Genomic DNA, 26,621 nt, shown 5'->3' with positions numbered 1-26,621 from the left:
TAGTTTTTGGGGAGCTGTTTGTCACTTGGTGGTTTCCATAGATGCTGAGGACTTAGGATTTCAACCTGAGCACGAAGTTCAGCTGTTCAGAGAGGCTTTACCAACTTAGTGTGACAACTGAGGAGAACTGTCTGAGGGCAGCTTGCTGGCTTTGCAAAGCTTATGCACCGGGGAGGTGATGAGAGACACCAGGAGGGTACAGCATATGGAGGGGGCTACAAGGTGATACTGGTCAGTATAAGTGGCCATTGTACAACACGCTCTCCTTACCAAAGGTTTTGAAGTGAATTTTAGTGATCTTTGAAAGAAGACAATGTAATAGCTTTGCAGATTATTTTCAAGGAACACACCCTCTATTGGTAAAAAATTAAATCTCTGTATTAGAAAACCGGACACCGGACAAATGGACAATTACAGCATGTATTAGGTAGTCACTCCAAGATACAGGACGTGGAATAGCAATTTTTGAGTATGGTGTAAAGAATATCCAGTGACAAGATTTGTTTTCTAGCTACTGTATACAGGGAGAGACAAGTATTTTTGAAACGGTCAATACATATTTGACAGAGCAGCAGGTCAAAAAGAATTCCCAGCCTACAGGCCTGAACGTGAAGGAGGGTGGTAATCTCTGTCCATGTTACTTTAGTGGCTGGACAGGGATAAGATGTCAGAAGGATAAATCGTATATCCATTTCACGCTTTCTATCCAAACTAGAATAGGAGGCAACTGGTTTGGAGCATCCATATAGCAAAGGTAGTAACAGTCAAATTTGTGAATAATATCACACAGGGATAGGTTTTAGAAGGAAAGGGCTAAAAATAGATAACTTTGTACCATATAGAAGAAGGTTGAGGGGCGATCCTTTGACTGAAAAGCTGAAGTAGCAGTTTGTAAAGTAGGGGGATAAGAGAAGCAAAGTCATGAAACACAAAGGTTTCTTTCAGAATTCAGTAGAATTCTTCATTTTCTTGGTCACACAAATGAAGCTAATGTGATAGCAGAATACAGAACTGAGCCGAAAAGAAAGGTAGAGCAGAAAAAAGGAATAAAGAAACATGCTTTAGGCAACTATAATGGCATGATAGGAGCACAGGATTTTATAAGTAAGTATCCAGGATACCACTGCAACATCACAGAAAAATGGCACATAAAATTTCAAAAATTATCTGTGAAAGAGTAATTGTCAAAAAGGAAGAATAATACATCATTATCCCCTCAGAAATAGCATTCAGATGAGCAGGGTCAGTAGGCCAAGTTCTGGCCCCAATTATTGCATTGGTTTTCACCGCAGATTTAATTTGTGTTCAAGATCTGAATTCTGTCCAGTGTAAAACCAACTTGCTACTGGTGCCTGGAAGGAACAAACTATCTTACGGACAGTAGTAAAGGCAGTTACCAAAGGTGTCAGCATTCATCAGACGGATGCATTTTAAATGGTCTGAGAGTGCAGCTAGTTAGAAACCTGCATTTAAAAAGTGTGGACAGTGCTCTAAACGTGGAGATGCAAAGGCATAAAAGCATATTCAATGATATTTAACATGAGTGTGTTTTGTGGCAATTAGGTGGACTGTGTGTGAGGAGGACATTTGCTTACAGCATGGACGAAAGGCACTAACACATCTGTGCTTGTATAAATGCCTGCAGTGAGTCAGCCTGACTACACCACACTGCGTGGCAGTGGCAGGCTCCGGCCGCATGCTCCCGTGAAACTCCTCTGGCAATGGCAGAGTCCCTCGGGGGCTGCTATCAGAGTGGCGTGCTGTGGAGGAGACAATCCCAGGTTACCCTCCTGCTGTCCTCAGGCCCTAGATCCTCTTGAAAACTGACTTTGGCAACAGATGGTCACCATTCCTTGACCTCAGTGAGTCCTGTTTCAGCCTTGGTAATTCACACAAGCTAAGGAAGTGTTAACTGATGAGTCCCGACTTCTTTTAGTTCATCATTATGCCTGATGATAGGGTTTCGGCCAAGTGTTGGCCGTACTTCCAGCCGTAGGGGTTGCTATAGACTGGAATCCATTACTCCTTTCAGGGGGGTCCCAAGGAACAAGACCAGGGCTTCTCTGGGGGAGCGGTACAGATCTTGCCATCCTGCTCAAAATCACTCCAAGGGTTACTGTGGAGGCCTGTGCCACATCTCCGTGCTGACGGCTGTCTTCTCTTTCTGTTGATAGATCATGCAGACGTATGAAGCTTCAGGGTCAGACTGGAACTCTGATGAAGCTGAGGAACCATTTAGAAATGTCTGTGCTCGAAGCAGTATTGAATATGTAAGTAGTGAATATATTACTGAGGAAATTTTCCATGTATTTGTTAGTCAGATTCCTAACTTGGCGGTTGTGTTAATACCTCAGCTGCTCCTGGATGCGTTTACAGCAATGATGTGGCAAAGGGCTTTGTTCCATGTGCCTCTGTAGAATGGGGCACTATATTTTTATAAATGTAGGGTTTCTGAGATTTATTCCCTACATTTGTCTCACTGGGATTAGGCTAGTGCGTGTTCTCTCCGTGGCGCTACGCCAGTCACAAACTGAAGCTGTGGAAGGCTGCAGCTGTCTGCTTGTTATTAATTGAGGGTTAGAGCAGAGACCAACATACATTGGTGCTCCAACACTCATATTGTTTTCCAGATACTTTAGGAATGGAAGCTTAAATTCACACTTTAGTATAAGAAAACTCTGTGTCACATTTAATGCTGAGATCCCACTTCCAAATGGTTTATGAAATTACAAAAAGGAGTTTTAACAAATGGCTAATAAGTTGTTAGAGACTCTTAGGAATCTCGCACCTAATTAGTCTTCTAATTCTAATGAGCCCATGATAATCTTCTGGTGTCCTTGCCATCATCCCTAGCACAAACTACACATGTTGTCAAATGCTGGAACACATGTCCAGAGAGGCTGTGGAATATCCACCCTTGGAGATACTCAGAACTTGACTGAACAAGACCCTGAGTAACCCAATTAAGTTGGTGCTGCTTTAAGCAAGGGGTTGGACCGGATGATCTCCAAAAGTCCCCTCCAACCTAAATTATTCTATGATTTTACGATACATAAATTTTGCCTAAATATTTACTAATATTTTACTAATTCTTTATTAATTCTTTTCCACTTGGAAAAGCAGCTCCATTTGGAAAACTGAGTTCTATGCAATCTGTGGAGGTGGGTATATGAACTGACTCAGTTAAGCTGAGTTTAGATTTACCAGGCAGCTGGAAGGGAGTTTCCCACAAGCAGCTCTGAACCTCCTTCTTTCCTTGACCTGATACCATCAGGGTTTGTTGACTTTCAGGTCATACAGCAAGAGCAATCTGCTACTCTCTGAGATGTACAAGGGAGAGATGGGTTGGAGGACCAAGGTCAGCTGATCACAAAGTTAAAAAGATTTTCTTAGTCATTAAATGGACATTTTTTAATACTGAGATACATTGTGAAGTAATTATTCAGTGTATTTTCAGTGTTTGTAGGAACATTCAGTATTTATGGGACAAGCAGAACAAGGAATGTGCTAAGCTGGGGTGTGAACATACAACATGCTCCATGATAGCAGCTATATATTTGCTCTTCATCCAGTATGAAGGAATTAAAGACAGGGATACGAGGGATAAGTTACCATATGTTTACCACAAAGATAAGAGGAAACATGCTAATGAAAACACACTTGTAGTTCTTGTACCTATCCTGGAGGTTTGTGCAGAGACAGTAACAGAACGCTCCCCAGGACAGGATGCTTAGATGGGGCTTGAAAGTCTGAGTTTCTGTTTCTAGTCCTCCTCACCACCTCAGCTGTTCTCTTCATTTTTATGTGCCTTATCTGAAAGGAACACCCTCTCTATAAAGTGATTTCAGACCTGGTGTTGAAAATGGGAAAGGTGCATTGAAATAACTTTTATCTACAGCAGTCTACAAAATGAAAATTCTGATGAAGCAAATCTGTTTTGAAGCCTAGTGAGCAATATAAAAATAGGAAAAAACCCCAACAAGAACTTGTGCTGAATATCTGCATTTAGTCCTTGTGCTAGCTGTTTTGTAGTAGATTATGCAGTATAGTGTCCTGACAAGACTAAGACGCGGGAGGGGTAAGACACTCTGGAATTACATAAAGAATTCCTGATCACACGTCAACCTTTCTTTTTCTCCAAAGAGCAGTTGTGTACAAAGGCGTACACAGAAAAAATAATGTAGAAATAAACAGTAACACACATGATGGAGGAGTGTTTAGTCTTAGTACTTCAACAGAAATACTGATAGATATTGGGGAAAGTATTGCTTTTATTATGCTTGTCAGCTGTAGCCTAGTGAGGGAACATAAACCTCATCCTTTTGGAATATTTTTAGGGATATTAACTAAATTTGATAAGGTATCTAGAACACAACTAAACTTGCCTTCTAGATAAGGAGAAGGAAGTATTTTACGTTTTGATGGTTTGAAGATTTCAAGATGATATGCACATGGTTAAAGTATTTAGTTTAATTCCAAGGAAACTTCAGGTGGTCATGGAAGAAGGATTTAAACAAACTGACAGTTGTCTTCAAATAATCAGAGAATTTCCCTAGAGAGTCTGTATTTCCCCAATTACTACTCTGAAATGCTATTTTCATAGTGACAAAGCATCATGCAAATCCATCCTGCTATGTGGATACTAATGATTATTACTATTAATTAACAGCATAACAGGTAGAGCTTGGAGCAGCGAGCACTTTCCTTTAATACGTAGTGTGCCATAACGTTTTACTTGTTCTTAAAATTAAATAGTCAATCACAAAATCTAGTATAGAATGTCTGTCAGATCAGTGCTATCGATTGCTTAGTGTGCCCCAAAGACAAAGATGTTAGTTTTGCAGTACAAAAATTCGGTGTTATTCTGGAAAAGACCTTGCCCTTGGCTGTTGAATGTCACATGCAGTATTCAGAATATGCACTGTGCAGTACAGGGCAAATACAACACACGCAGTACCGTATGCTACATTATCTTTACAATTTCTGCCTTGTTGATTCCGTTAATGCACACAATTACAAATAGTCAGTGCAGATTTTAAAAGGCAAGTTAGCACCTGTGAATTACTTTTAAAGGGAATCCGAGATATTTTACAACACGTGTAAGGATATATCCTAGTTAGATGACAGCCATTGGGGAAAAAACGAACGGGGAATGTTCTTCAGTTTCTTTCTAAATGGCTAGAAAGCATCTTCTGAAGGTGTCAGTAAGGGAAAACAAAGTGTATGAATCACCTGTACATCTCCTACCTTTTGCTGGAAATTTTTCTTACTCAGCTGAGCACTCTGAGATGTTTAGTAACTTCCTCTGATGGCCATATAATATAAAATAATTTTTATTCAAGATAATCAAAATGTCTGAAATCTTTCCACTTTCAATTGTTTGGTGATGTACTTTCTTAGTTTTTTAAACCCTTCTTAATACTATACGTATTAACAATGAAGAATCCTGTCCAAGTTAATCAATAAGGCACTTCAGTTTTGTGTAAGGAACATAATTGCATTTTTTCTTCAACATAAAAATCTGTCTGGCTTCAGTTTCTTTATGGTAGGTATTTAGAGAGCAAAGAGGTTTTTCAGGCTCTCTTCTACCCCAGAGTTCGTGGTTTAGATCTTGGTTCTTTCCCCTGTCTAATGCCTTTATAGTTACTCATATGTCAGCAATATGAAATCTAATTGTGTAAGTAATTGTGGGCATTGTTCAATGAATGGCATCCTGTGATAATCTAAATATGCTGCATGTACAGTGAGAAAGTTTAGAATTCTAAAGAATTAGAGTCTGAAATAGTTTGTTATTTGTAACAGTATAAAGTACTGAAAATTTCTGCATGGGAGTACATGAGAGTGATATGCACTTTATAGTTTATTCACACACTAGAACTTATTCTCGAACAGTTGGTCACCATGCCTTTCTTAAAACCATAGATTTTAAACCAGTGTTTAAAATAAAAAGCTAATAATATTCTGTTCATCAGATGTTCTAATAAAAACAGTGAAAGGGACTCTGCATGTCTGAGCTTGAACTTTCCAGCATTTTAGGTGTTTATTGTGTAGTATAGTCTAAAAATGAAAAATACAAAACTATTAAAATAATAGTGACCTTCCAGAGTGAATAACATATCATACCACAACATTTTTTTCAATGTCACCAAAATTTTCTTTTTTTGACAAGTGATTAGTCTGTGGCTACAAAACTTCTGGGGATGTCATGTCTTGATAACATTTTGAAAAAAAAAGGAATAAAACTAGAATACAGATCTAGAATAAGTTTTATATACCACTGCACTGAAGAAGTACCAATGCCACTTCCGTTTAAGAGGAACCTATGTTCCTTTCCAGTATGATGGCCCAGACTGGATTATTTGTCTGTCTCAGCATTGCTTACCAGTCCAAAGAGTCACAGATTTGAAGGCCAGAAGGGACAATTACACCCATCTAGTCTGTCTTGGGTTACACAGGAACGGTTTTCATTCAGCAGTTCCACACCAGGTCCCAAAGTCTGATTAGTTAAACCACATCTATTAGAAAATCATCGCATCTTAATTTGAAGTGATTCACAGAAAGTACACCGTAGCTGTTAGTGCATCTTTCTAAGTGCTATAAATAAAATGCTATAACCTTAATGTTAAAAAGTGCGTCTCATTTCTAATTTATGAAGGGTAAACTTCCAGCCACTGGCGCCTTTAATATCTGTTAGCTAATTTCATTTTCCAAACCTTAAATCCTGCAAAGTGGTTTGCAGCTAACTGAACAGATGGTCTCCATATTTCTTTAAGTTTTGTAAAATTTGGGTGCTAATGTGATGGCTCTGTCTGAAATTTTGTAGCTGCTTCAGAAGCCATATTCTAAAACTTCATCATAAGTGTTAGGGTTCATCACTTGTGTTTAAAGTTCAAATTCACATTATTTCTTATCATTTTGAGGGAGAACATTTTTATGAAGTGCAGGACTATAACTGCATTCACCAGATCAATACAAGTCACTTATTTTCTTTGTTTTATTGTTTAGGAAAATAATGCATCTCTTAAAGATGGCACAATTTTGACTAAAGAAAAAGAAAAAACTGAAGGTATGGAGGATGCGCAGGGTTCAGTTCTGTGCCCCAGTTTTATTCCTGCTATGCAAAATGTTTACTACTTACTGTCTTAAATCTATACCCATGTGTTCAGTCATATGGGCAAAGAACAGTTTTCCCCTGTGCTATACTGGATCAGTGCATACAACTGTATAATTACCCACATCTGTCTACAAACTGCTTTACATCGTGTAAGTCTGTACCCCTTCTGAAACGGGACAACAATATTCTCATCCGTTTGTGATGCCGGAGATGGGCAGCGGGGGTTGCAGGGCTGCCGTATGACTTCCCAAAGACAAGGCCAGCAACATCCAGGGAAATTCCACTAGCAGCACAAAGGGATGGGATGAGATGGGATGGGAAAAGCACAGAGCAGGGCTGAGCACAGAGGAAGCGCCTTAGAGCCTTCGGAGTAGAACAAGCGGTTTGGGATTAGGAACGATCTTGAAATCACTGTACACATTGCCTAAATTATACGTCCCTGCTGGTGAAGAACGTGACTGCCTTATCCATACGTCACATGGGAGATTTACTACTTTCTTGAGCTACACACACAAAAAAATGATCAGCACAGATCTATCATAAGGAAAAGTACAGCAATCCTGTTGCATTCTAGGATGCCTTATTTTCCTGAAAGAGAGCCACAATCTTTTGCACCATGAGCATTCTGGAAAGTTGTGAATATTTTCACTTAAGGGCCAGACCCTCAGGTATGTTTTGGTTTTAGATACCTGAAAACCTTTTCAAAAGGCTTCATAAAAATGGAAGGGAAAGGTAGCTTTACCGAATAGTAGGATAGCATTAATTTTTTAAATATACATAAATTATGTTCCTGTAAGTGACAGTAGAACCTAGCATATCAGACACTTCCCTAATCATCTCAGTCAAAAGCTATAGATTATGTCTTAGTAGAAGTCACAAAGCATTGCACCACTGGTAGATTCTGATATGTTATTTAAACAGTGCTATACTCACAGCTATGCACAACCAAATCTCTCCAGCACTGTAATGAGCAAGGTCAACTTGGTTAGTTGAAGTTCTGTTTTTTAAATGGCTTTTATAAAAATATTTAGCCCTAGGGCTCATAATTTTCTTGGTATATCTACCATATTTCTCAGCTTTTGGTATTAAAGCATACTGGAATAATTTTATAAAAGTAATTTTTTAGTTTTTGACTGTTCCAAAGTAGACTGTCCAAGAATATAAAATTTACAATACATGTCCATTAATAAAACTGTACTGTAGCCATTGTCACCAGTTTCTATGGCGAATGGTTTTTCTTCACAGGAGGCCTGAGAGTTTGCTGGCTGACTGTCTTTCCTCCAGTGCATTTTCAGTCCTAACTACTATGGGAGATAGGTGTGAGAAACCCTTTCCAGAAGCAACCTTTAACTTTAGGAGGAGAGGATGAGAACCCTGCTCATTGTAAGACAGAGTCTGATCCAGATATCCGTTTCTTTTGATGGCAACAATTATGTGACATGGCTGACTGTGATGAGGAGTTGACAGCCATGACTGTAGAATTAATAACTTAGGAGATCTCCTTCCATCCTGCTTTGCTAAAAGTCAGATAAATGGTGCTGCAATGAATTTTGCCCTTTCAAGGTCAGTGCCCATACTGCACACGAAACGAATCCTTGCCATTCATGTTTTAGAGGAACAATATTAGCATTCATGAACGTTTCAGCTTTAATCATGTGATGAGTTTGGTTAACAAAAATGCCAACTCCCTATCTTCTGTCGGTACTTATTTCACAAAGCAAATCAGTTTGTTTCTAGATGAGTATGGACCTCCTGGACTTCTATGAACGTCTGTGAACATGGTGACCCGGGGCAGTGGAAGCCATTTGCAGTACAATGCCATTTAAGCTCCATTTAGAAAAGTCTGATCAACTTGATGCTGAAAACAGCTGCTACAGCAGGTGAGCTACTTACACTAGGGTTGCTAATATTGCTGAAATCGGTGCAGCATAGAACTGGTGCAGTTTTTTGGAGCTCTACAGTGTACGAGGCTCAAAGGTTAGCCTGAGAGCACTGCTTTCTGGGACTGAGAACTCCAAAGAAACTCTCAGTCCTATACAGGATTTATTAAGCTCATTAAAATAACACCCAGTCCTAAATGAGCCACAGCTTTACTTACTCTCTGTTGTGGCTCTTGAAACTCAGAGAGTGTGATTCCCTCACACAATAGCAGCGAGAAGCCACAGATCGAAAGCAGCTGCCACCATGTTTGCAAAGGGGAACGTGCTCCTAACAGTTTGCAGTTTCTGTCCCAGAAATGCTGCAGCTACCGGTTTACCCCATTCAGAGGTGTCTCTGTTTGAGTCAGAGGTTCAAGTAACCTTCTCAGAAACGGAGCTAAAGACTAGTCACTTCAAAAGAAAAAAAAAGAAAACTGTAGAACAGCCTTGGTTCATCCTCTGTCTCCCTCAGTTACACTGTATCTGTCACTGCAAGCATTACACTACTGTATAATCAGAGGGGGAACGAAAAGGTAGGTCTTGCTATCAGTTCTTCTGTGAGATCTAAGGCTTATCACGCAGTTCCTCTGCTAACCCTGAGGCTTACTACTCAAGTACTTTCCAAATCTTGACTAAGTGATATATCAAATACTAAATATCTGAAGGCAATCCCCAGATATCCCCTCGAAGCCTGTAAAAGTGTATGCATTTAAATACACATCCAAAACATACCTTTGTGATTCGCAGTACTAAACAACATCCTCAGTGCGTAATCCTGCACTTTGAAAGATCAACTGCCATTAGACTGCAACTTTTGATTACCGGAGATGCTTGTGATCTTGGAATGGCTGCCTTTTGGTGCTAACAGGAGCAACAGCAGCTGGACATGAAGTAAGACATTTAGGGGAAGTTCTGTTAGAGCTGTTCTGAGCTGCACAAGAACGCAGAATTAATAAGGGAATCTAGAAATTTTACAGAAGTGTTATGTTAAGGCAGAAATTATTTCAGTTACCTAAGGATTTCTGCCTTAGGGATAAAAGGATTTCTGCTTGGGGGATAAAACAGCATTAAAGAATGTTGTCCTTGGTTTGTGAACTGTACTTCGGACACATATCTTGAAATGGACTGCAGAAAATCAAGGGGTGTATACTCTAAGATGTAACAGCAATGCAGATTGCACATCCAAAATAGAAGAATGGTTTACAGATCTTAATTGATCAGTAAGCAAGACTTTTTTCCCTGTATACTAAATAGGCTACAAGAGCAGCAGTTAATAGCAGGGAAGGAAAACTGCATCATTCATGGTACAAATAGAAGGTCCAGTTTACATTAAAAAGAGACATGCCTTTGTCCTCCAAATACAGCAGGTTGTCAGTGGCATTCGATAAGAGTGGATGAAGCACAAAAAGTAACAGCAGCACAGTTGCAGAACAATTCAAATCACAGCCCACAGTAGCTTGTCAATAAGTGGTAACCATGCACATGCTGCAATACTTGATACCACTTCCGAGAGTGAGAAATGTGGTATCACTGGCACTCACTACAAACAGTATAAGTAATGTCATGTCAGAAAGCCAAGGCGTAGGACGGTCAAACAATGCAGGAAAAAGATCCTGCATCCTTTGTGGTGTTCAAGACAAAGCTAGGGGGCATATTATTCAATTGGGAGAAAGAGCAGTCTTCCATCAATTCTTCTAGCAATTCCTTGAGGCTTTCTGAGGCAGCAAGAACAACAGTTCATGCAAGATTACGAACTACAACAGGCAGTCCACGTGTTGAGCCATGCTTCAATGCATTCTTCAATGAAAGTGCATTCTATCAGTGTAACGAAAGATTGATGAGAATAATAATCCAAAGCTTGTGATGTGTACAATGAAAAAAAAAAAGGGTGTCTTCCTTGGAGCCTGGAAATTTTGTTATCTTGATCCACTTGATAAATGCCATACAACATACTGTTTGCATAGGCCTTAGTCAGCAGGGAGAGATGACAAGGCCACCTTGGCACTCCTGCTTTAATCTGTCATCTGATGCAAGCGCATGCCAGTGCATGGCAAATGCACTGAAAGTCATTCACTGCTGGTGAGAAGGCAGTGGGGAAGATTGCAGGAGGGTGGTGGATCAGTCTCCTTCCAATGGCCTCCAAATGGTCTTTGCTGACTGAGGACACGGGACAGGCAGAGCACTCCGGTACTCCTTAGCTGCCGTCGGGTCACACAGGCAGCCTGCCCGCCGTAGTCTGATGGTGTATGTATACTTCAGCTTCCCTAAAGGCACTAACACATCAGTATTATGTATAAACCAGCAGGTTCTAAACCAAAGGGAAGTCAGAGGAAGGAGCTGATCTAAATCACCTGGACTCTGAAGGCATTGCTCAGCCCTGTGATGCCAAATAATTTTGCTCTGAGACTCACAATTCCCTCAGTTAACTGACGATTGCCATTCTTGACACCAAGAGACAAACAGAATGTGGCAGTGAGAAGGCCATAGAAGCTGGCCAAGGGCCTCACCCTTTTTATTGTATTAAGAAACATGAGTGTTTCTGTGGGTGTAAAGTAAAAGAGATGCTATTTCCCCAGTATATGTAAAAATACATTATCAGACGCAGCTTTCCCCACTGTTTCTGTTGCATCTTTTGTGTATCATCAGTGCTCAGATGATTAGGGCTTCTATTGTACAGAAGACATTATCAGGCCATAAGGGTGAGTAACAGGAACATTCGGTTTTACTAAGTTTTGCAGCCTGAATTGTCTGGTTTTTATTTAATTGCCTGTCTCGTACTTTGGTTTTATACATACAGAAAAGCAGTCATTTTGCATTTCCACTGTAAAAACTAAAAAAAAATACAACCCAACACTAAAAAAACCCACAAATTCACCTCTTCTGCTACCAAAGAGCTGAAGCTGATAACTATTGCTTCTTTCGGTTTCCTTTTACTTTTATCACTGTTTCCATACTATGGTGTATTTTGCTGACTATACAAATACTGTATAGTATTATGTATTAATCTGCATATTAGGTATATAATAGTAACTACTTGGATAAAACATTGTCAAGTTTCTCATCATCTCTACCATCTCCTTTTCTGACTGTTACAGTACATCAGTTCTGACATTTCAGCACAGAAGAAAATTAGGAACCAGGGGTAGTGTTTAATTACACAAGAGTGGAAACTGCTTTTCAACTTTTCACATTTTCAGATTGTGAAAAGCTTGAGTTTGTGCACCCAGACTCTACTACAGTCTTGCTTCCAGTTACTGCAGTCAAATCACAAGGTTTTAATTGTCCCTCATCAGCCAGTATTTATTTCCCCTGGAGTCATGTGAAGACATTTTAGTACATAAATGTAGTTTTCCCTATAATTCCTAGTACTTAATTTGGGATCCACAAAGTCTCCATCCTCCTCCCTGTATGGATTTTGATATTTGAGTCACATTCCTATTTAATTTGAAGCTCTACTGTTATGTTGTACCACTGCTGAACCTAAAAGGTTGCTACTTCCTCTGCTTAGGTAGAGATAACTTCAATCACTTCTCATCAAAGAAGGTCTTCTCACGCTGTGTCATCCTAAATTCATGCATTCGCATTTGCCCTAGAGTCGGCTATTCATCCCTTACATTAATCACCAAAAATCTTTGTGATCAACATCTTTGCAGTCTAAGAGTCTCAGAATCCATTTATGAACCCAGTAAGCATCACTGTGCATTTTCTTTCCACGTGAACCGCATTTAGCAGGAGTTCCTCAGCACCTTTCCTGTCAGATTTCCTGTGCTAAAACACCTGAAACCTATCGCAAAAACATTTCTGAAAGACAAATTAATTAGGTGTATTAATGTGATAATGTGATTTTATATTTTGCAAAACAGTCCCTTCTCCAAAAAGGGAAATGATTTAATGGTTTCAAAAACATTATTAAAGCAAATTTCAAATGCATAACATTTAACGGAAAGTCCATTAGCACAGTCAAACAAATTTTACAAAGTAGTCTTTTAAAAAACTATGCAATGTCACACTTTATTTTGTAATATCTCTTTTATTACTAAGACTAATAAGATACATAAGCAAAGCTCTCTCCTTCATAGTTAGCCTGACATCTGAGAACAGTTTACAATACCACTGCTCAATGCAGTGACTGCAAAGTGATGTCAAAAAAAGGTTAATTTTCTATCTGTGAAAGAATTTGACAAGTTGAGATGGTCAGTTAGAAATTAGACTTTATATTTCAGTATATTAGTAATCACCATTTCTGGAAAAAACCCAACACAATAGCAACTTGATGGGTTTGTTAAAAGTTAGTGGCTTTTTAATGTATATTCGGTAAGGCCTTTAAAGACTGGTAAATGTGTATTAACAACACTGTACAGCATCAAGGAAGCCTATGAAGACCATCCAAAAGTGTAAATACAGAAAAGTTGTGGATAAACCCTTTTAGATGGTGAAATGCTTTTCTCCTAGAAGTAGGAGAAAGCTGGTTTTGTTCGTTATAAATATTTTGTTACAACAATATAACTTTCTAATAATACTGACTCAATCATTTGCCTCATTCCATGCATTTACTCAAATGTTTTCTAGTCTATCTTTATCCCTTTTACCCCAGTTATTAGCCAGACCTACGGCAACAAGCCAAAACTTCATTTTTGTTATGCATGTTTGATTCAATGTTACTTCATCACCTCCTCCCTTCTTCTACTCTTTTGTTTGCTTCTACCACCTGTTGCATCTTGTTGGAAGTCTAGACTGTGAGGTCTCTAAACCAGGAACTGACTTTTTCTGTGTCGGAAACTGAACCCACTATTCTGATTTGTCCTTTAGTTTGCAAGGATACTCACTGACAATGATTAGCAATTAGAATACCAGAATACAACTTGTAAGGCAAGTATGTTTGTGATCTCTGCGGACCGTATCAACATCTTAGTCAATACGTATGTTTGTTTAATGACTGCAGTAAGTACAAAACTAAGAACTGCCATACGAGGTCAGACTAAAGGTCCACTTAGCTCAACATGTTGTATATTCTAATAGAAATTAGTACTGGATGGTTAGGAAACAGCATCTGTAGCGTAAGTGCTGCCCTTGCTCTACCCTCCTAGCTTCTGGTGATTAGCAGTGTAAAGATTTTTTTTTGTGCTGAAAGGTATAAAGGGATCTATCCTCCAAGAAGCTGTTTTACCATTCTTTGAAACCATTTACAGTTCTGACTTCCACAGCATCCCATGGAAATGAGTTCCAAGACTTAAAGACTGTGAAAAAGTACTTCCTTTGTCTCAGTCATTTGCCTAATCATTTCATTTGCTGCATGCCTTTTCTTGCGCAATGAGAAACAGCATTCATTACTGAATTAACTAGTCATCCCTCATTTGTCTTTTCTGTACCATTCGTATCTTCCTCAACCACTTCTTCTGCAGCCAGAAAGTTGTCATAAGGTGTCTTTTCACTGACAGCCATTCCATACCGTGCAACATCCTTCTCTGCATTACTTCTAGTTCTGAGTTCTTCTTGAAGTGGGTGCAGTACTGCAGATGTGGAAGCACAATAGTATTCCCCAGTGACTTGATGACGGTCATCTTCTGTTTCATTGACGATCATCTTCTGTTTCATTCTCAATTGCTTTTTTAATAATATGCAAGATTGTGTTTCCCTGAGGTTTACCTCTGATAAGCAGTAGTCTGGGCCCACGGTCCAGACACCCATTGGGAGCTGGAACACATTTGCTGGTTTAGTTTCATCTGAAAGGAGTGCGGTTGCTGCTCTCCAAGACAGTTCTGTGATGCAAACGGAGGTGTGGTAAACGGGGATCACAGGGAGATTCACTTCAAAAGCACGCACCTGATCCAAATTAAAATACTAATGTGGACACACCCAAAAACTTTCCACAATGATTCCAAGATCTCTCCTGAACAGTAACGGCTTCTTCAGGGTTCATTGTTATGCATGTATAGTCAGGATTATTTTTCCTTTGATCATTAGCTTGCATTTATAAACACTGGATTTCAGCTGCTGTCATCCAGCTCTTCACTGTCAACCTTTCTCTTGACAATGCTAATAATAATCCATAAGTTATCAGCAGTAAATGTGATTATTTTCAAAAAAGTGATGATTCTGTTGTACAACACAGGTCCCAGTACTGATGTTTGGAAACTTTATCATAAACACCCCTCATTGTTTCCTCTCCATGAACCAGGTACTCCAAGAGATGACCAATCCTTCCAGACTGCAGCTTTGTTTCATTAGCAGTTGCTCCTGTGGGACCTTACCAAAAGGGGTTTTGAAAATCCATTTACACCAGCCAGAGCCCTTCTTACCCACATACTGACTAAGAGTTCTGTGAGATGTGACTTTCCTCCAAAAATTCATGTTAACTCTTCTCCAAACCAAGACATGTTCACATATATCTGCCAATCCTATTTCTTTTTATAGGTGCTACTAATTTGAGTGCAATGGAGCTCAGCCTGCGTGGTGTGTAGTCTCTTGTATCCCTTCTGAATCCATTGGTGATTGTAAGTGATTACATTATTATAAGATGATTTCAAATAAACCCCACAGAATCTAAATAAATGCAGCGAAGTACCTTATGGAAGAAAATATCCGCATTGTTCCTGTTTTGCCCCTCTGAAGGAATGGGCTGCGAGTTTTGTGGGTGGTCTGTGAGAAATCTAGCAAAGCCCAAGTGGGGCAACTGCTATTTTCAACGAAAAGTGTCTTTCTGACAGATGTTTTCAATGCTGTTTTTGTTTCAGCATTTTGTTGTAGTCTACTGATCGTGCTGCTACCATTTACAATTTTGCAAGAGTCAATCTATTTAACCTTCTTTGGTAAGCCACAACAAGAATAATTTTTTCCTACACAGGTCAACCATATCAACTTATTATGAAAGTTTTTAGAGATCTAATAGATTCACAACAATATTTTATATAATGACTGATAATGAGATAGTATTGAAATAGTACTGCAATCTATGTTTTCTCTGTGTAATAGAAGAAAACAGATTGAAGCGTATTTCCCCTCAGCTTTGCAATATTACCAGTCTAAAGTTTTGATAACAAGCAAAGAGTGTGACATTGTTATTCAACAGGATAAAACGATGATTTTCCTTTTGTCAAAAACAAAATATTGTTATTTACATGAATGTAAAGCAAGTCAGCATTCACATACCCCACTACTAGTTGCCCTACACTGCAAATGTTTCACTTTAAATTGTTTGATATATTATATTGTTCTAATAGTTTAAACACAAGGGAAAGTTAACTGTTTAATTAATATTTTTTGCCAGTGTCAGGATACCAGTGTCATAAAACATGCTGCAGAAATGGTCTGAAAAATATATAGGTAAGGAGGAACAACAAGAAGGGATTGCACTGATGAAAATGTACAGAGCCAAGAAACTGTAATACTGCTAGAAGTCAAATGAATGGACAAAGAAATGCTATTTACAGCATAGCTGGCCATCACAATTACTCCATTGATTTAGAAAAAATAATTAGCCAATTTCTTTCAATATTAGACCACATTTAAATTTTGCCATTATTTGAACTGTCTCTCTCTAAATATTTTAATTTTCAGAAACAATTACCCAACAATGAGTTTATTGCTGAATTTTAATTTTGAATCAAAGACCAACCCAAAGTAAAACACTGTATCTGTCATTCAGTAAGTGTTATAAAAATTTATGTCATTGTAATCTTCAGATAGGTATGAACACTGAACCTGGAGAACGAAGGGAAGCATGTTCATTTCAGTGTCTTTGGTGGTGGGAAAATCATCACTGCATGTGTTTAGGCTTTTGCGAGTGATACAGAGTGTATTTTCAGTAGCCCTTCCACACAGGAGTATACTTCTGACATGTATCTCGAGATAAACTACACTTGATCCAGATAAAACACTTCATCAAGATTGTAACAAAACTGTAACATGCATAAGAAATCAATTGGTTTTCAGTGTCCCAAAATATGCCAAGCAGTTTACAATGTAATGAGGAAGTTGGAATCGTGGTAACAGAGTGACGTTGTAGGTAAACAAGACAGTCATTATGTCCATTGTAATGTTCCATATGCGGCTCAACACTGGAATTTCTTAGTAAGATAATGAATATTGCCAGAGTTACCCAGTTACGCTTTTGAAACTCACTCGGTATCTTTAATTTAGAGAACTACAAGACCTGGGCAGAAGGGACTTCAGGTTAACTCTTTGCTATTGGCTTTATACCTCAGTTTAATCTATTGTCCAGATGATAGCCCAGTTTAGGACTGAAGGATACTGTCTCCACTGCACATCACACCTAACTTGGAATAGAGTCCTGAAAATCTTCATCAGGCAGCAAGATTTCTAGATTTCTACCAGCTGATGCTCACAGATTACCTTAAGGACAGTTGTCTTCTAAAACCTGATTTTGATAACAGATCAATGACAATGTACAGATAAATAGGTGATTCTTCAAAATAGTTGTTAGTAAAGCTTTTCCACTGAAGAAAAAATGTGTTACTTACAGATGACCAGATGCTTAGCAGGTGGGAACAAGCCCAGTATTACTAAAGTCAGCATTGCACCTACTCCTACAGAAGGAGTAGATGCTTTACTCTGTTCTGTATTCCCCAGATCCTACTTGAAGTCACTGTTTTCTGCTTGTGAAATCAGTCTTTTTCCTTCAACATGGAACTGTTACATCAATAAAGGGGTTGATTTAAGTTGAGAAATAATAACATTTACTTAAATATACATCTTCTTGCAAGTCACCTCTGTCTTAGAAAATACGTGTGTGAAGTACTTTAAAAATAGATTTCTGCTTTCCAGTTCAATAAGCAGGTTTAAGTATGTGTCTCTCCTAAAAAGTGACTCCATTGAAAGAAATGCAAGATGGAAAGCCACAATGCTCAAACACTTGCATTTCCTCACTTTGTAAAACAAAGACTATTTTCTAAACCCTACATCTGCAAACCAAACCTAGCATCCGAAAGTTCAGCCGTGTTCTCTCCCATTTGCATGTCTCCACAGGTAATAAGGATTCAGTGGGCCAAACGGTGCCATTATTATCTTCAAGTTTTGACTTTGCTGGTACCAGAGTGCAGGTATAAATGGGAGATGTTGTAACTCATCTGGAAATACATTATCTTTCTGGTGGATCACGTGAGCTAAAATAAACCGCAGCTCATTCGCACACAGCTGCATAAACAGACTAAGATTTAATTGAAACCTGTCACTATGGTGGACAAGCCTCCCATCCACGGGCATTGTATCATTTCAGCGAGAAGATGCCATTTTTCAAAACGTCACTTTTCCACACAGAGCAACACTTTAATGCAAAACCTGCTGAGTTTTAAAGACTGATTTTATTGTCGTGATCCAGAAATATATGCATGTGACAGTCCCCTTCAGAGATTTAGCTATAATCTTTAGATCACTTACTTAAGGTGTTGTAATACAATCTGAGACAATGTTAAAATAAGACTTTAGATTTCAACATCATCATCCCTGAATGTCTAATTGTGTATCCTATATAAACCGCCAAAATATTAAATAAAAAAGCATCAAAGTCAGCTTCATGACCATCTCTATGATACTGATAACTGATTCATATATTCATCAATAAAGTGGAATTTTATTGCAGTAAATGGGATGCTCTGTGCTAGGAGAAATAAAGTTAGGGGCACTGTTCATATTGAATTTTCTTCCCCTCTAAAGCCATCTCATATACTTTTAATACCAGAGCCTTTGTGAGAGAACTGTTTGGGTTCAGATAATGTGAGAACTAAACTGTACATGGAAAATACAAAATATTACTTCAAATTACTGACAGCAACTTTAATGTGAATCAACAAAGTTGGTATTTAAGAGTAAATACGTTACCCTTTCTGTTTGTTACCAAAACTAACAAGGATTTCCTATCAACACATCCAACAGTGTATTTGAATCATAAAGCAAGATAGGGCTGCCTTACTGAAGGCCACTGTGAATACCCTTTTGTCAGTCCTTCATTTCCAGTTTGTTATTTCTAAGGAATATGCACCATAGTTCTTTAATGAGTGTTCTTTTGCTTCTAGAATAAATTGGTACCTGTTTCACAGTCCTGAAAGAAATATAATAGGAGGTATTTCAGGTGATTAGAAGCGTTTCCAGCTAGAAAAAGGCACCTAGTTAACTAAACACTGAGGTTACTTAATCTGTGATCTTATTTTGCTTCAATATAAAGATATTAAATGAATTTATCTTTAAGCTTAAAAGGTTGAAAAGCCTTTTAAAATAACATGACAATAGAAAATGAATGAACTGACAGGATAAATATGCACATCTATTTCCAGGACTTAGAACTTCATACTTAAGTTTCTTGAATGCCACCAAAATATGAGAAGTTATTACAGGTAATACACACCGTACTTTTTAATGTGCTTTATCATGGCTCCTACATCATGATTGGCTTTAACAGAAATAATTTTGTAGCCAGTATTAAATACTCCAAATTGCAGAGGTAATTATTGTCTTATTTGCTGAAGTTCAGTAAGAACCCTTGAAGGACTCGGATATTACTAATGGAGTCAAAGAGGAATCAGGAGTGTAGTATACCTTGGGAATGTCACTATAAGTCCCAAATTATTTATTTATACCAATAGCCCCAACGTATTTCAAGCTAAAATCCTAAAACTGTTTAATGATCATTCTGCCATCCACATAATATTTTACTTGTTCAGGAGGACAGAAAAGAAGGATGTATCCAAGCAAGAATGGAGGTGTCAGCTCTGAAGGCACAAAGTACTTCATCTCAAGTGCTAACTGGTGTGGGACATCACAGCTGTAAGAGGTTCTTTCTAATGATTCCCTTTGACAAGGTTGGTTTTCTGGGACAGGAAGGAGCAGCGAGGCAAAGCTGAGTCATTTTTTAAATGAAGCTACTACCATCTACACGCTTGCTACCTATTAGACATACAAACTCTTCAGCTTTCTAGACATTTCTTCTGACCTCCGTCATAGAGAACTTCACAGTGGAGATGCAAAATGTAGATGGATTGATAATCTAAGCCCTGCACATACTTTTTCCCACATGCCTGACGCATAGATGAAGATTTTACGCCATGACCAGCTGAGAAGGTCATATTCCAAACACCTCATACAACAAGAAATGAATAGCCATACTTCCACTTACCTGTTCTGGTGGATGCAATTCTTCTATACTATACAATGATAAGCAAAAGTCGTTCAAATGGAGTAACAAAGAAAGGAAGTGATTCAGAGGCTTTGAACCACAGTACTAACAATTCACATTCATCCATGCAAATGCCTGCAAAGTGATTGGGCCTAAAACTGACTGCAAACTGGGTTATAAGTCTGCTCTCTCACAGAACACCTCCATGCCAGGCTATTACTTGAGCAATATCACTCGTATGCCACGCAGTAGTATTCAATGCACAGCCCACATCCAACGGCCAAACGTCGTGGTCTTACAATAACACAAACATCATACAAAAGCAGAATTTTTTAATGACGAGTAGGAGCTAAACCAGCATGGCTACCATTAGCCTAAGAGGTACTAATTTTATTTCTTCCTAGAACTAATCCAAACATCTAAAGAAAACTTAGACAAGACCAGGCAAGACGCATCCCAGAAATTACTAATAAAAAATTGCATTACTAACTTTTTCGGGTCAAAGTTGTTCTGCACAGAACTCCCGCTGGCTACTCCAGAGTCACAAGAGCAATACGGTTGACGTGCCATACCCTTAAAGTTGCAAAGTAATATGACAGATATCGCAAAATGGTGGAGAAAAGGTCAATGATACTATTCAAATCATCATGTACTTCCGAGAATTTAACACCACGAAGGAGAGCATAAGTGCTCTTCGCTTGAAAGGAGGTCTGTGTCCCACTCAGCAAAATAAAGTCCTAACAGAGGACCCAATGTCATCCCTTAACTATGACCTCTGTTAAAGACTTTGAAAGACCATGACAAAGTAAAAACTGTCTACGTGAAACCTGCCAGATCCTCCGCTTCTTGCACTTAAGACCCTACAGCTGATCATCAAGATCATCAAACGGAGAGTACGTCCAACCGACCGCAGCAGCAATTCCACACCCAAGCATGCCCTGATGGTTGAGCAGTGCCTAATCATCAGCGCGCAGCTCCAACTGGAAGGTGATCGTTTCTGTCCTAGCCCTTAAACTGTGCGCTCCAGACAACCGCAACACAAACGGCCATTTCGCCAGGAAACGCGGAGCCTGAGGAGGTGCTCCAGACCAAGAACTGGACTTCCAGTCTTGTTCGGTCTTTTTAGAGGGCAGACTTCCACCCAGGTTCCACTTACTGGGGCTGGATATTTCAAACACCTGGGTCCGGTCTTGCTTATTTTTAATTTCTGCTTTCGCCCTTCTTCTTCTCTGGCACGGGAAGAGTGGCTAGACTTGTTCTCAGTTTGGGCATTAGAACTGGGTGCCTGAGGTCAAAATTTGGCTGGGTCTCGCCGACTGCCTGCCAGCTCCCTTTTCTCTCCCTCCCCCCGACCGGGAAACCGGGCGGCCGTCGCCCGATGCATCGCCGCTCTCCGCGCCGCTGCGGCCGGGGTGGGGGGGGGACCGCATGCCGGGCCGGGGGGGGGGGGGACCGCATGCCGGGCTGCGGGGGGCCGGGGGCCGGCGACGCCGCCCGCCCCACCGCGCACCCCGGGCCGCCCGGCCCCGCCGGAGCGGGGCCCCCGCCAAACTTTGGAGCCCGCCGCGGTGCCGGGGGCGCAGCGCAGCGCAGCGCGGCCCCCCCCCCCCCCCCCCGCGCCGGCCCGGCCGCCGCCCCCGCCGCCCCCGCAGCACCCCGGGCGCGAGGTGAAGCAACCTGGCGCCGGCTCCTGCACTTTGCACAGCGGGCGCAGAGCCGCCTCCATCCCTGCGCCTCCCGGCAGCGCTAAGGCGCATTTTTTCGCACTAATCTGCACATTCAGCACGTCCAGAGCGCCTATGACTTTACCTGGACTTTCTCCACTCTCCGGGCTCATCACACCGCGATCGCCTCCCCATCCTACCGCTAACTCTCGCTCTCCTTCACTCCTTCCTCCTTCTCTCTTGCAAGGCCTGCTAAGATCAAGCCCGATGGAAAGTAGAGAGAGAAAGAGAAAGAGAGAGGCAGAGGGAAGGGAGGGGAGCCGCTCCATCCCTCCCTCCCCCCCCGGCACACACGCCAGCCCTTTTCCCCCCACCCCAGCCCTTCCCTCGGCGATTTCCTCCGCTCTTCGGCAACTACGAGGGCTCCGCGGAGCGGCTCCCAAACGCGCCACCGCTGCCCTCCGCGGCGCCCCGGCCGGCGCCCCCCCCCGCCGCCCTCCCGCCCCGCGGCGCCCCGCGGCCCCCCGCTACCTCGTAAAGGTCCCCTGAAGCCATGCTGGGTTGCGGGACTGGGCTCCTCCGCGCCGTCTCCCTCTCTCCACCTCTCCCGCTCCCCCACTCGCTCTCTCTGTTGAGTAAACTGTGTTTTGCAGAATGACAGGCTTTGGGGCTGGCTGTGCGCAGAATCAGAGGCGAGGAGAGGCAGAGAGGCAGGCGGCGGGGCTGGCGTAACCAGCAGCAGCTCGGGCGCACAGCGCCGGGAGCCGCGTCTCCCCCGCGGCGGCGGGGCCGGCGCCCCCCCGCCTCCCACCCCGCCCGCCGCCACCCTCCCCGCCCCGGGGGGGAACGGGGACCGGGACGGGTGCCCCCGCGCCCTCCGGCAGGGAAAGTCCCGGGGCCGCTCGGAGGGCGGCCTCCTCTTCTTCCCCCCCACCCCGCTCCGAGCCGGGAGCGCTTCAAACTCTTTCCGCGGCCAAAATAAATAAATAAATTTAAAAAAAAAAGGGGGGGGGGGAAGGAGCAGCCGCGCGGCGGGGAGGGCCGCGCCGCCCGCCCAAGGTCACCGCGGGGAGAGGCGGGCGCGGGGCCGGCTCCCCGCCGCCGGCCTCGGGCGGCCCTGCCGTCCACCTTCCCGCCCCCTCGGCGCCGCATGGCCGCCCCACCCACCCCATGGCCATCGCCGAGGAAATGGAGGTGGCGGGGTCCCTTCCGCGAGCCCCCCGAGGAGGGGCAGCCTGGCGAGGGCGGCGGGTTTTGGGGCCACCTCTCGCCTCCGCCAGCGCCCACCCTCCGCCAGGCAAGGAGAGGCCTCTCCCGCTCCCTTGCAGCCATTTTGCAAATTAGCGAGCCCTCTCCAGGAAATGGAAGCCGCCGACCTCCCGCCACCTGGTCTTCACGTGGAGGCACCGGGCGGACGGCATTTTGAAGCGGCTGTGGGATGTGGGGCGGCACGAAGCCATCAGCAGTTGCCCCGTTAGAGCCTTCTGGGCCTTTCCTCTGAGGAAAAGGGCCGCCCCATGGCCGCTGGCGTCCTCGTGGCCCAGCGCGGCGGCTTACCTGAGTGAGGGATCCCTGTGAAGATGGCAGCAAGCAAGCCGGGCAGCATCTCAACCTCCCGCCTGCCTTCGTCCGCCATTACTGCCGCACACCTCCTGCTCGGGGATTCCCGGGTTGAGGAGGTTTTCTCACACCAGCTTGGCCATGAGTGAAGAGGAACTAGCTCATTGCCAGAGGAAGCCCCGCTTTCCACCAGGCGTGATGGAGTCTTGAGGAGGCAGGGGCTGGTGTTTTGCAGAGGGCCCTTAGCACAATGCCGCAGCCACCATGAAGCAAAGGGCTGTGCTCTGTGGCGGCCGCTTGAGTATCAAGGTGTGTTCCTGCAGCTTCATGCTGTGAAGGATTTGTTTCTCCAGGTAAAGTGTTGAGCGTCCTCTCGATGCTATCTTTCTCGATACGAAAGAGCGCTGTTCGGGTTTGCTCTGATCAGCCCTTCACACCTTGGCTTTGTAGCCAGCCTGCTGTAGTTGTTACCACCTTTTAGACTCCATGTTCTCAGAGCTGACCTCCAGTAGTCATTCCCCCCGAGCCTGGGAGTGACGCCGAGTGCTGCGCGGTCTGGCTTTGCCGTGGTCGCGGCTTTCGTTCGTCTTCATTGTGTTGGCATTTCTCATCTTTTGATCTCAGTCCTTTGTGTAACGCTGCGCTCCACGTTAATGTGGGACTTGGCACTGCCCAGACTATTATCTGGGCGGCAGATCGGAGCCGGTTATTGAGAATAATACAGTAAGTCCAGGCATGGTTAATAAATGTTGCTGGTATTGAGCGCTGAATTATTTCTGGAGTATCATTTATGACCAAAAATCCTGGTGCGGTCCAAGTGGGGTGAAACCGAAGACTCTTCCGACTGAGAGGATTCCTGTTTGAAACATCCGTATTGGGTATTTTGAACATTGTCACTTTTTATCATGAAAGTAGGAAATAACACATGCACATCCAGCTCTTGACTGACCCCATCTCCTGAACTGTGATTATTACCTCTGGTGATGATGAACTTGCCAGCTAACCAGTTTAGTATTGACTTACAGTCTATACAGACTATCTTATGGTAGTTTGGAGCTCAAAGATGCTTATGGTTTGTGTGGTCTGCTGGGTGGTGTGATAATGTTGGATTCCTAAGGACAAGCCACTCTGCTTACATAAAATGTAACTGTTTTTTTATCTTAACTGAGTAACGAGGGTTGTTCTTTGCTCTCCAATTTGCCAGCGATATTTGGATTGTTGGGATTTGATATTTGAAGAGTAAAATGTTGAAAGGATTAAGAAAGACTGTAAACTACCCATGCCTTTAGCAATTTTAGTAATTAGTGCAGCAAAAATTCCCAAGAAATGCATTACTTAATAATCACACCCCATGGTTTCTTCTTGATAAATCAATTATTTTGTCTTATTGTAAAGTGGCTTTTATTGTTTACAGTAGCAAATCAGCTCTTTGGAGCGCTCATTGAGCAGAATTTTCCATCGATGAGTAGACATTTTAATACATTTCTCTTCAAAGTCTGCTTTGTTACACCTACAATTTTGCTGCTTTCCACTGCAGTAAAGAAAATGGCGGTCAAATCCAGTGAGTCATTTTTCAGATGCATTGTAAAATATTCCTTCTCTGAAACTGTTGGCTTTCTTCATAGTATCAACTCTCTCCAAAGGTGTCTTGAATAAATTAAAAAATATCCCTTCCCAAGCTGTAGAAGAATATACGTCTTTTCTTTCGAGACAGGTTCAATAATCAGACTGTTCTTTCTGGGCTTCGCTCTTACTCTGTTCTCAGACAGCTTAAATTAGAACAACCCACCCTGCACCATATTGGAAGAAATCTCCATGACCTGCTCTATATTTTAGGAAATTTCGTTTACATTGTGCAGTGTTTAGATCATGTTAACATTGTCAATATTGTTGCCCTAAGATTTCCAAACAAATATTGCAAACAAATATTAGTTTGGAAGTTTTGAAAGGATGAATGCTTTAGTGAATACTTTGAAGAGGGGAAACATCTTTTTCCTGATTACTCATTCCTTGTTTTAGAGTACACAGTCCCTTGGGATGCAGTGGTGTGTGAGTCAATAGTGAGGAGCAGAAAGAGGACTTTTGCGATTGTCAAACCCAGGAAAAGTTGATTGTGGTTTCAGTGTATTTCCCTGTCATTTAGCAGAACACAAGTTTTTCAGTTTTAAAAAATCCAAGTGACCTTTGTTTGCCCAGCAGGTCTCTATTGTAACTAGTCAAGTCATGCGGTATACCTCTGAGGCTTTTGGAAAAAATAGAAATATTTAAACTTACTACCATTTTTTTTAAAGTTTCTGATAGCAGATTTTCTGGAAATACATATTTTCCAATTTTAATTGCCTTTAAATGGAAATATCTTTACTCTGAAATGAAATTGCTGCAAAATCCAGATTTTTGTGCAAATTACAAACTCTAAACTGAATGTTTTTGCTAAATATGTGATTATTCATTATTCTTATTGTTTCGCCGCCTTCTTCTATTTCTCATCCCAAGAGAGGAGTGCAAGCAAGGGAGGCATTCCAAGTGCGATATGTCACGTTTGAACACTTCGTTTGGTTTGGTGGGTGCTCTGGTTTCCACTACTTTAATTACAGGAATTATCTCTCAGACTGAATAAGCTTAAAAACGACACTATGATATGTCAGAAAGCTAAAATACTGTTGTCATAGCTGTGCCATTGATTTGTTATTGATTGTTTAGTCAGTCTGTCCAGTGCTATGCAAATACTGTAGATACTGTACAGTCAATAATACAGTTCCCCCAAGGAGTGTACTGTCGAATAGTGCATTTTGGCAGCAAGCTCTGTGAAAAGTCACTGTAAAGGGCTGTATTGTCTCTTGAAGAAGCAGCTGAACGGTGGGCAAGAATAATTTGGTAAATGGAGAAATTGACAGAATTCCTGTACTAAGGTATGAAAATTAAATGAGAAAAGAGTGAAGACAAGGCATGAGTGAGAGGAAGGAGAGCAGGACAAGTAACCAAAAGTAAATGCGAGGAGAAAGCTGTGCAAAGCCTTGGCTGCGTGAAAAAATGGGAGGCAAAAGGCAATGTTTTAGCAGCAGCAACTGGAAGTGAATGCAGGGAGCAAGGTAACAAGATGTCTATCGCTAACCGAAGAAGGAAGGATGACCAGAACATGGAGAAAATCAGTGAGGGTGAAAATGAAAGAAAGTGTTTTGGTGAGTTCATAAAGGAAGAGATGACAGGAAATGGCGAGTAGCTACAGGAGGAAGAGG

General features: G+C 41.7%; 1 protein-coding gene across 1 annotated transcript in view; it reads right to left on the bottom strand.

The window, feature by feature from the left end:
• The window catches only part of CDYL2 (chromodomain Y like 2), a 55,979-nt gene extending 33,585 nt beyond the window's left edge, over positions 1-22,394 (bottom strand). The window contains exon 1 of the mRNA XM_059824758.1: positions 22,357-22,394. Coding sequence (XP_059680741.1) covers positions 22,357-22,380 — 24 coding nt within the window. The 5' untranslated portion in view covers positions 22,381-22,394. The remainder of the gene's footprint in view (positions 1-22,356) is intronic.
• Positions 22,395-26,621: the final 4,227 nt, after the last annotated feature.

The sequence above is a fragment of the Gavia stellata genome, chromosome 15 (assembly GCF_030936135.1).
Source record: "Gavia stellata isolate bGavSte3 chromosome 15, bGavSte3.hap2, whole genome shotgun sequence".
NCBI classification, from domain to species: Eukaryota; Metazoa; Chordata; class Aves; order Gaviiformes; family Gaviidae; genus Gavia; species Gavia stellata.
Note: the sequence above shows the minus strand (reverse complement) of the source record. Positions and strands in the feature narration are given on the sequence as shown.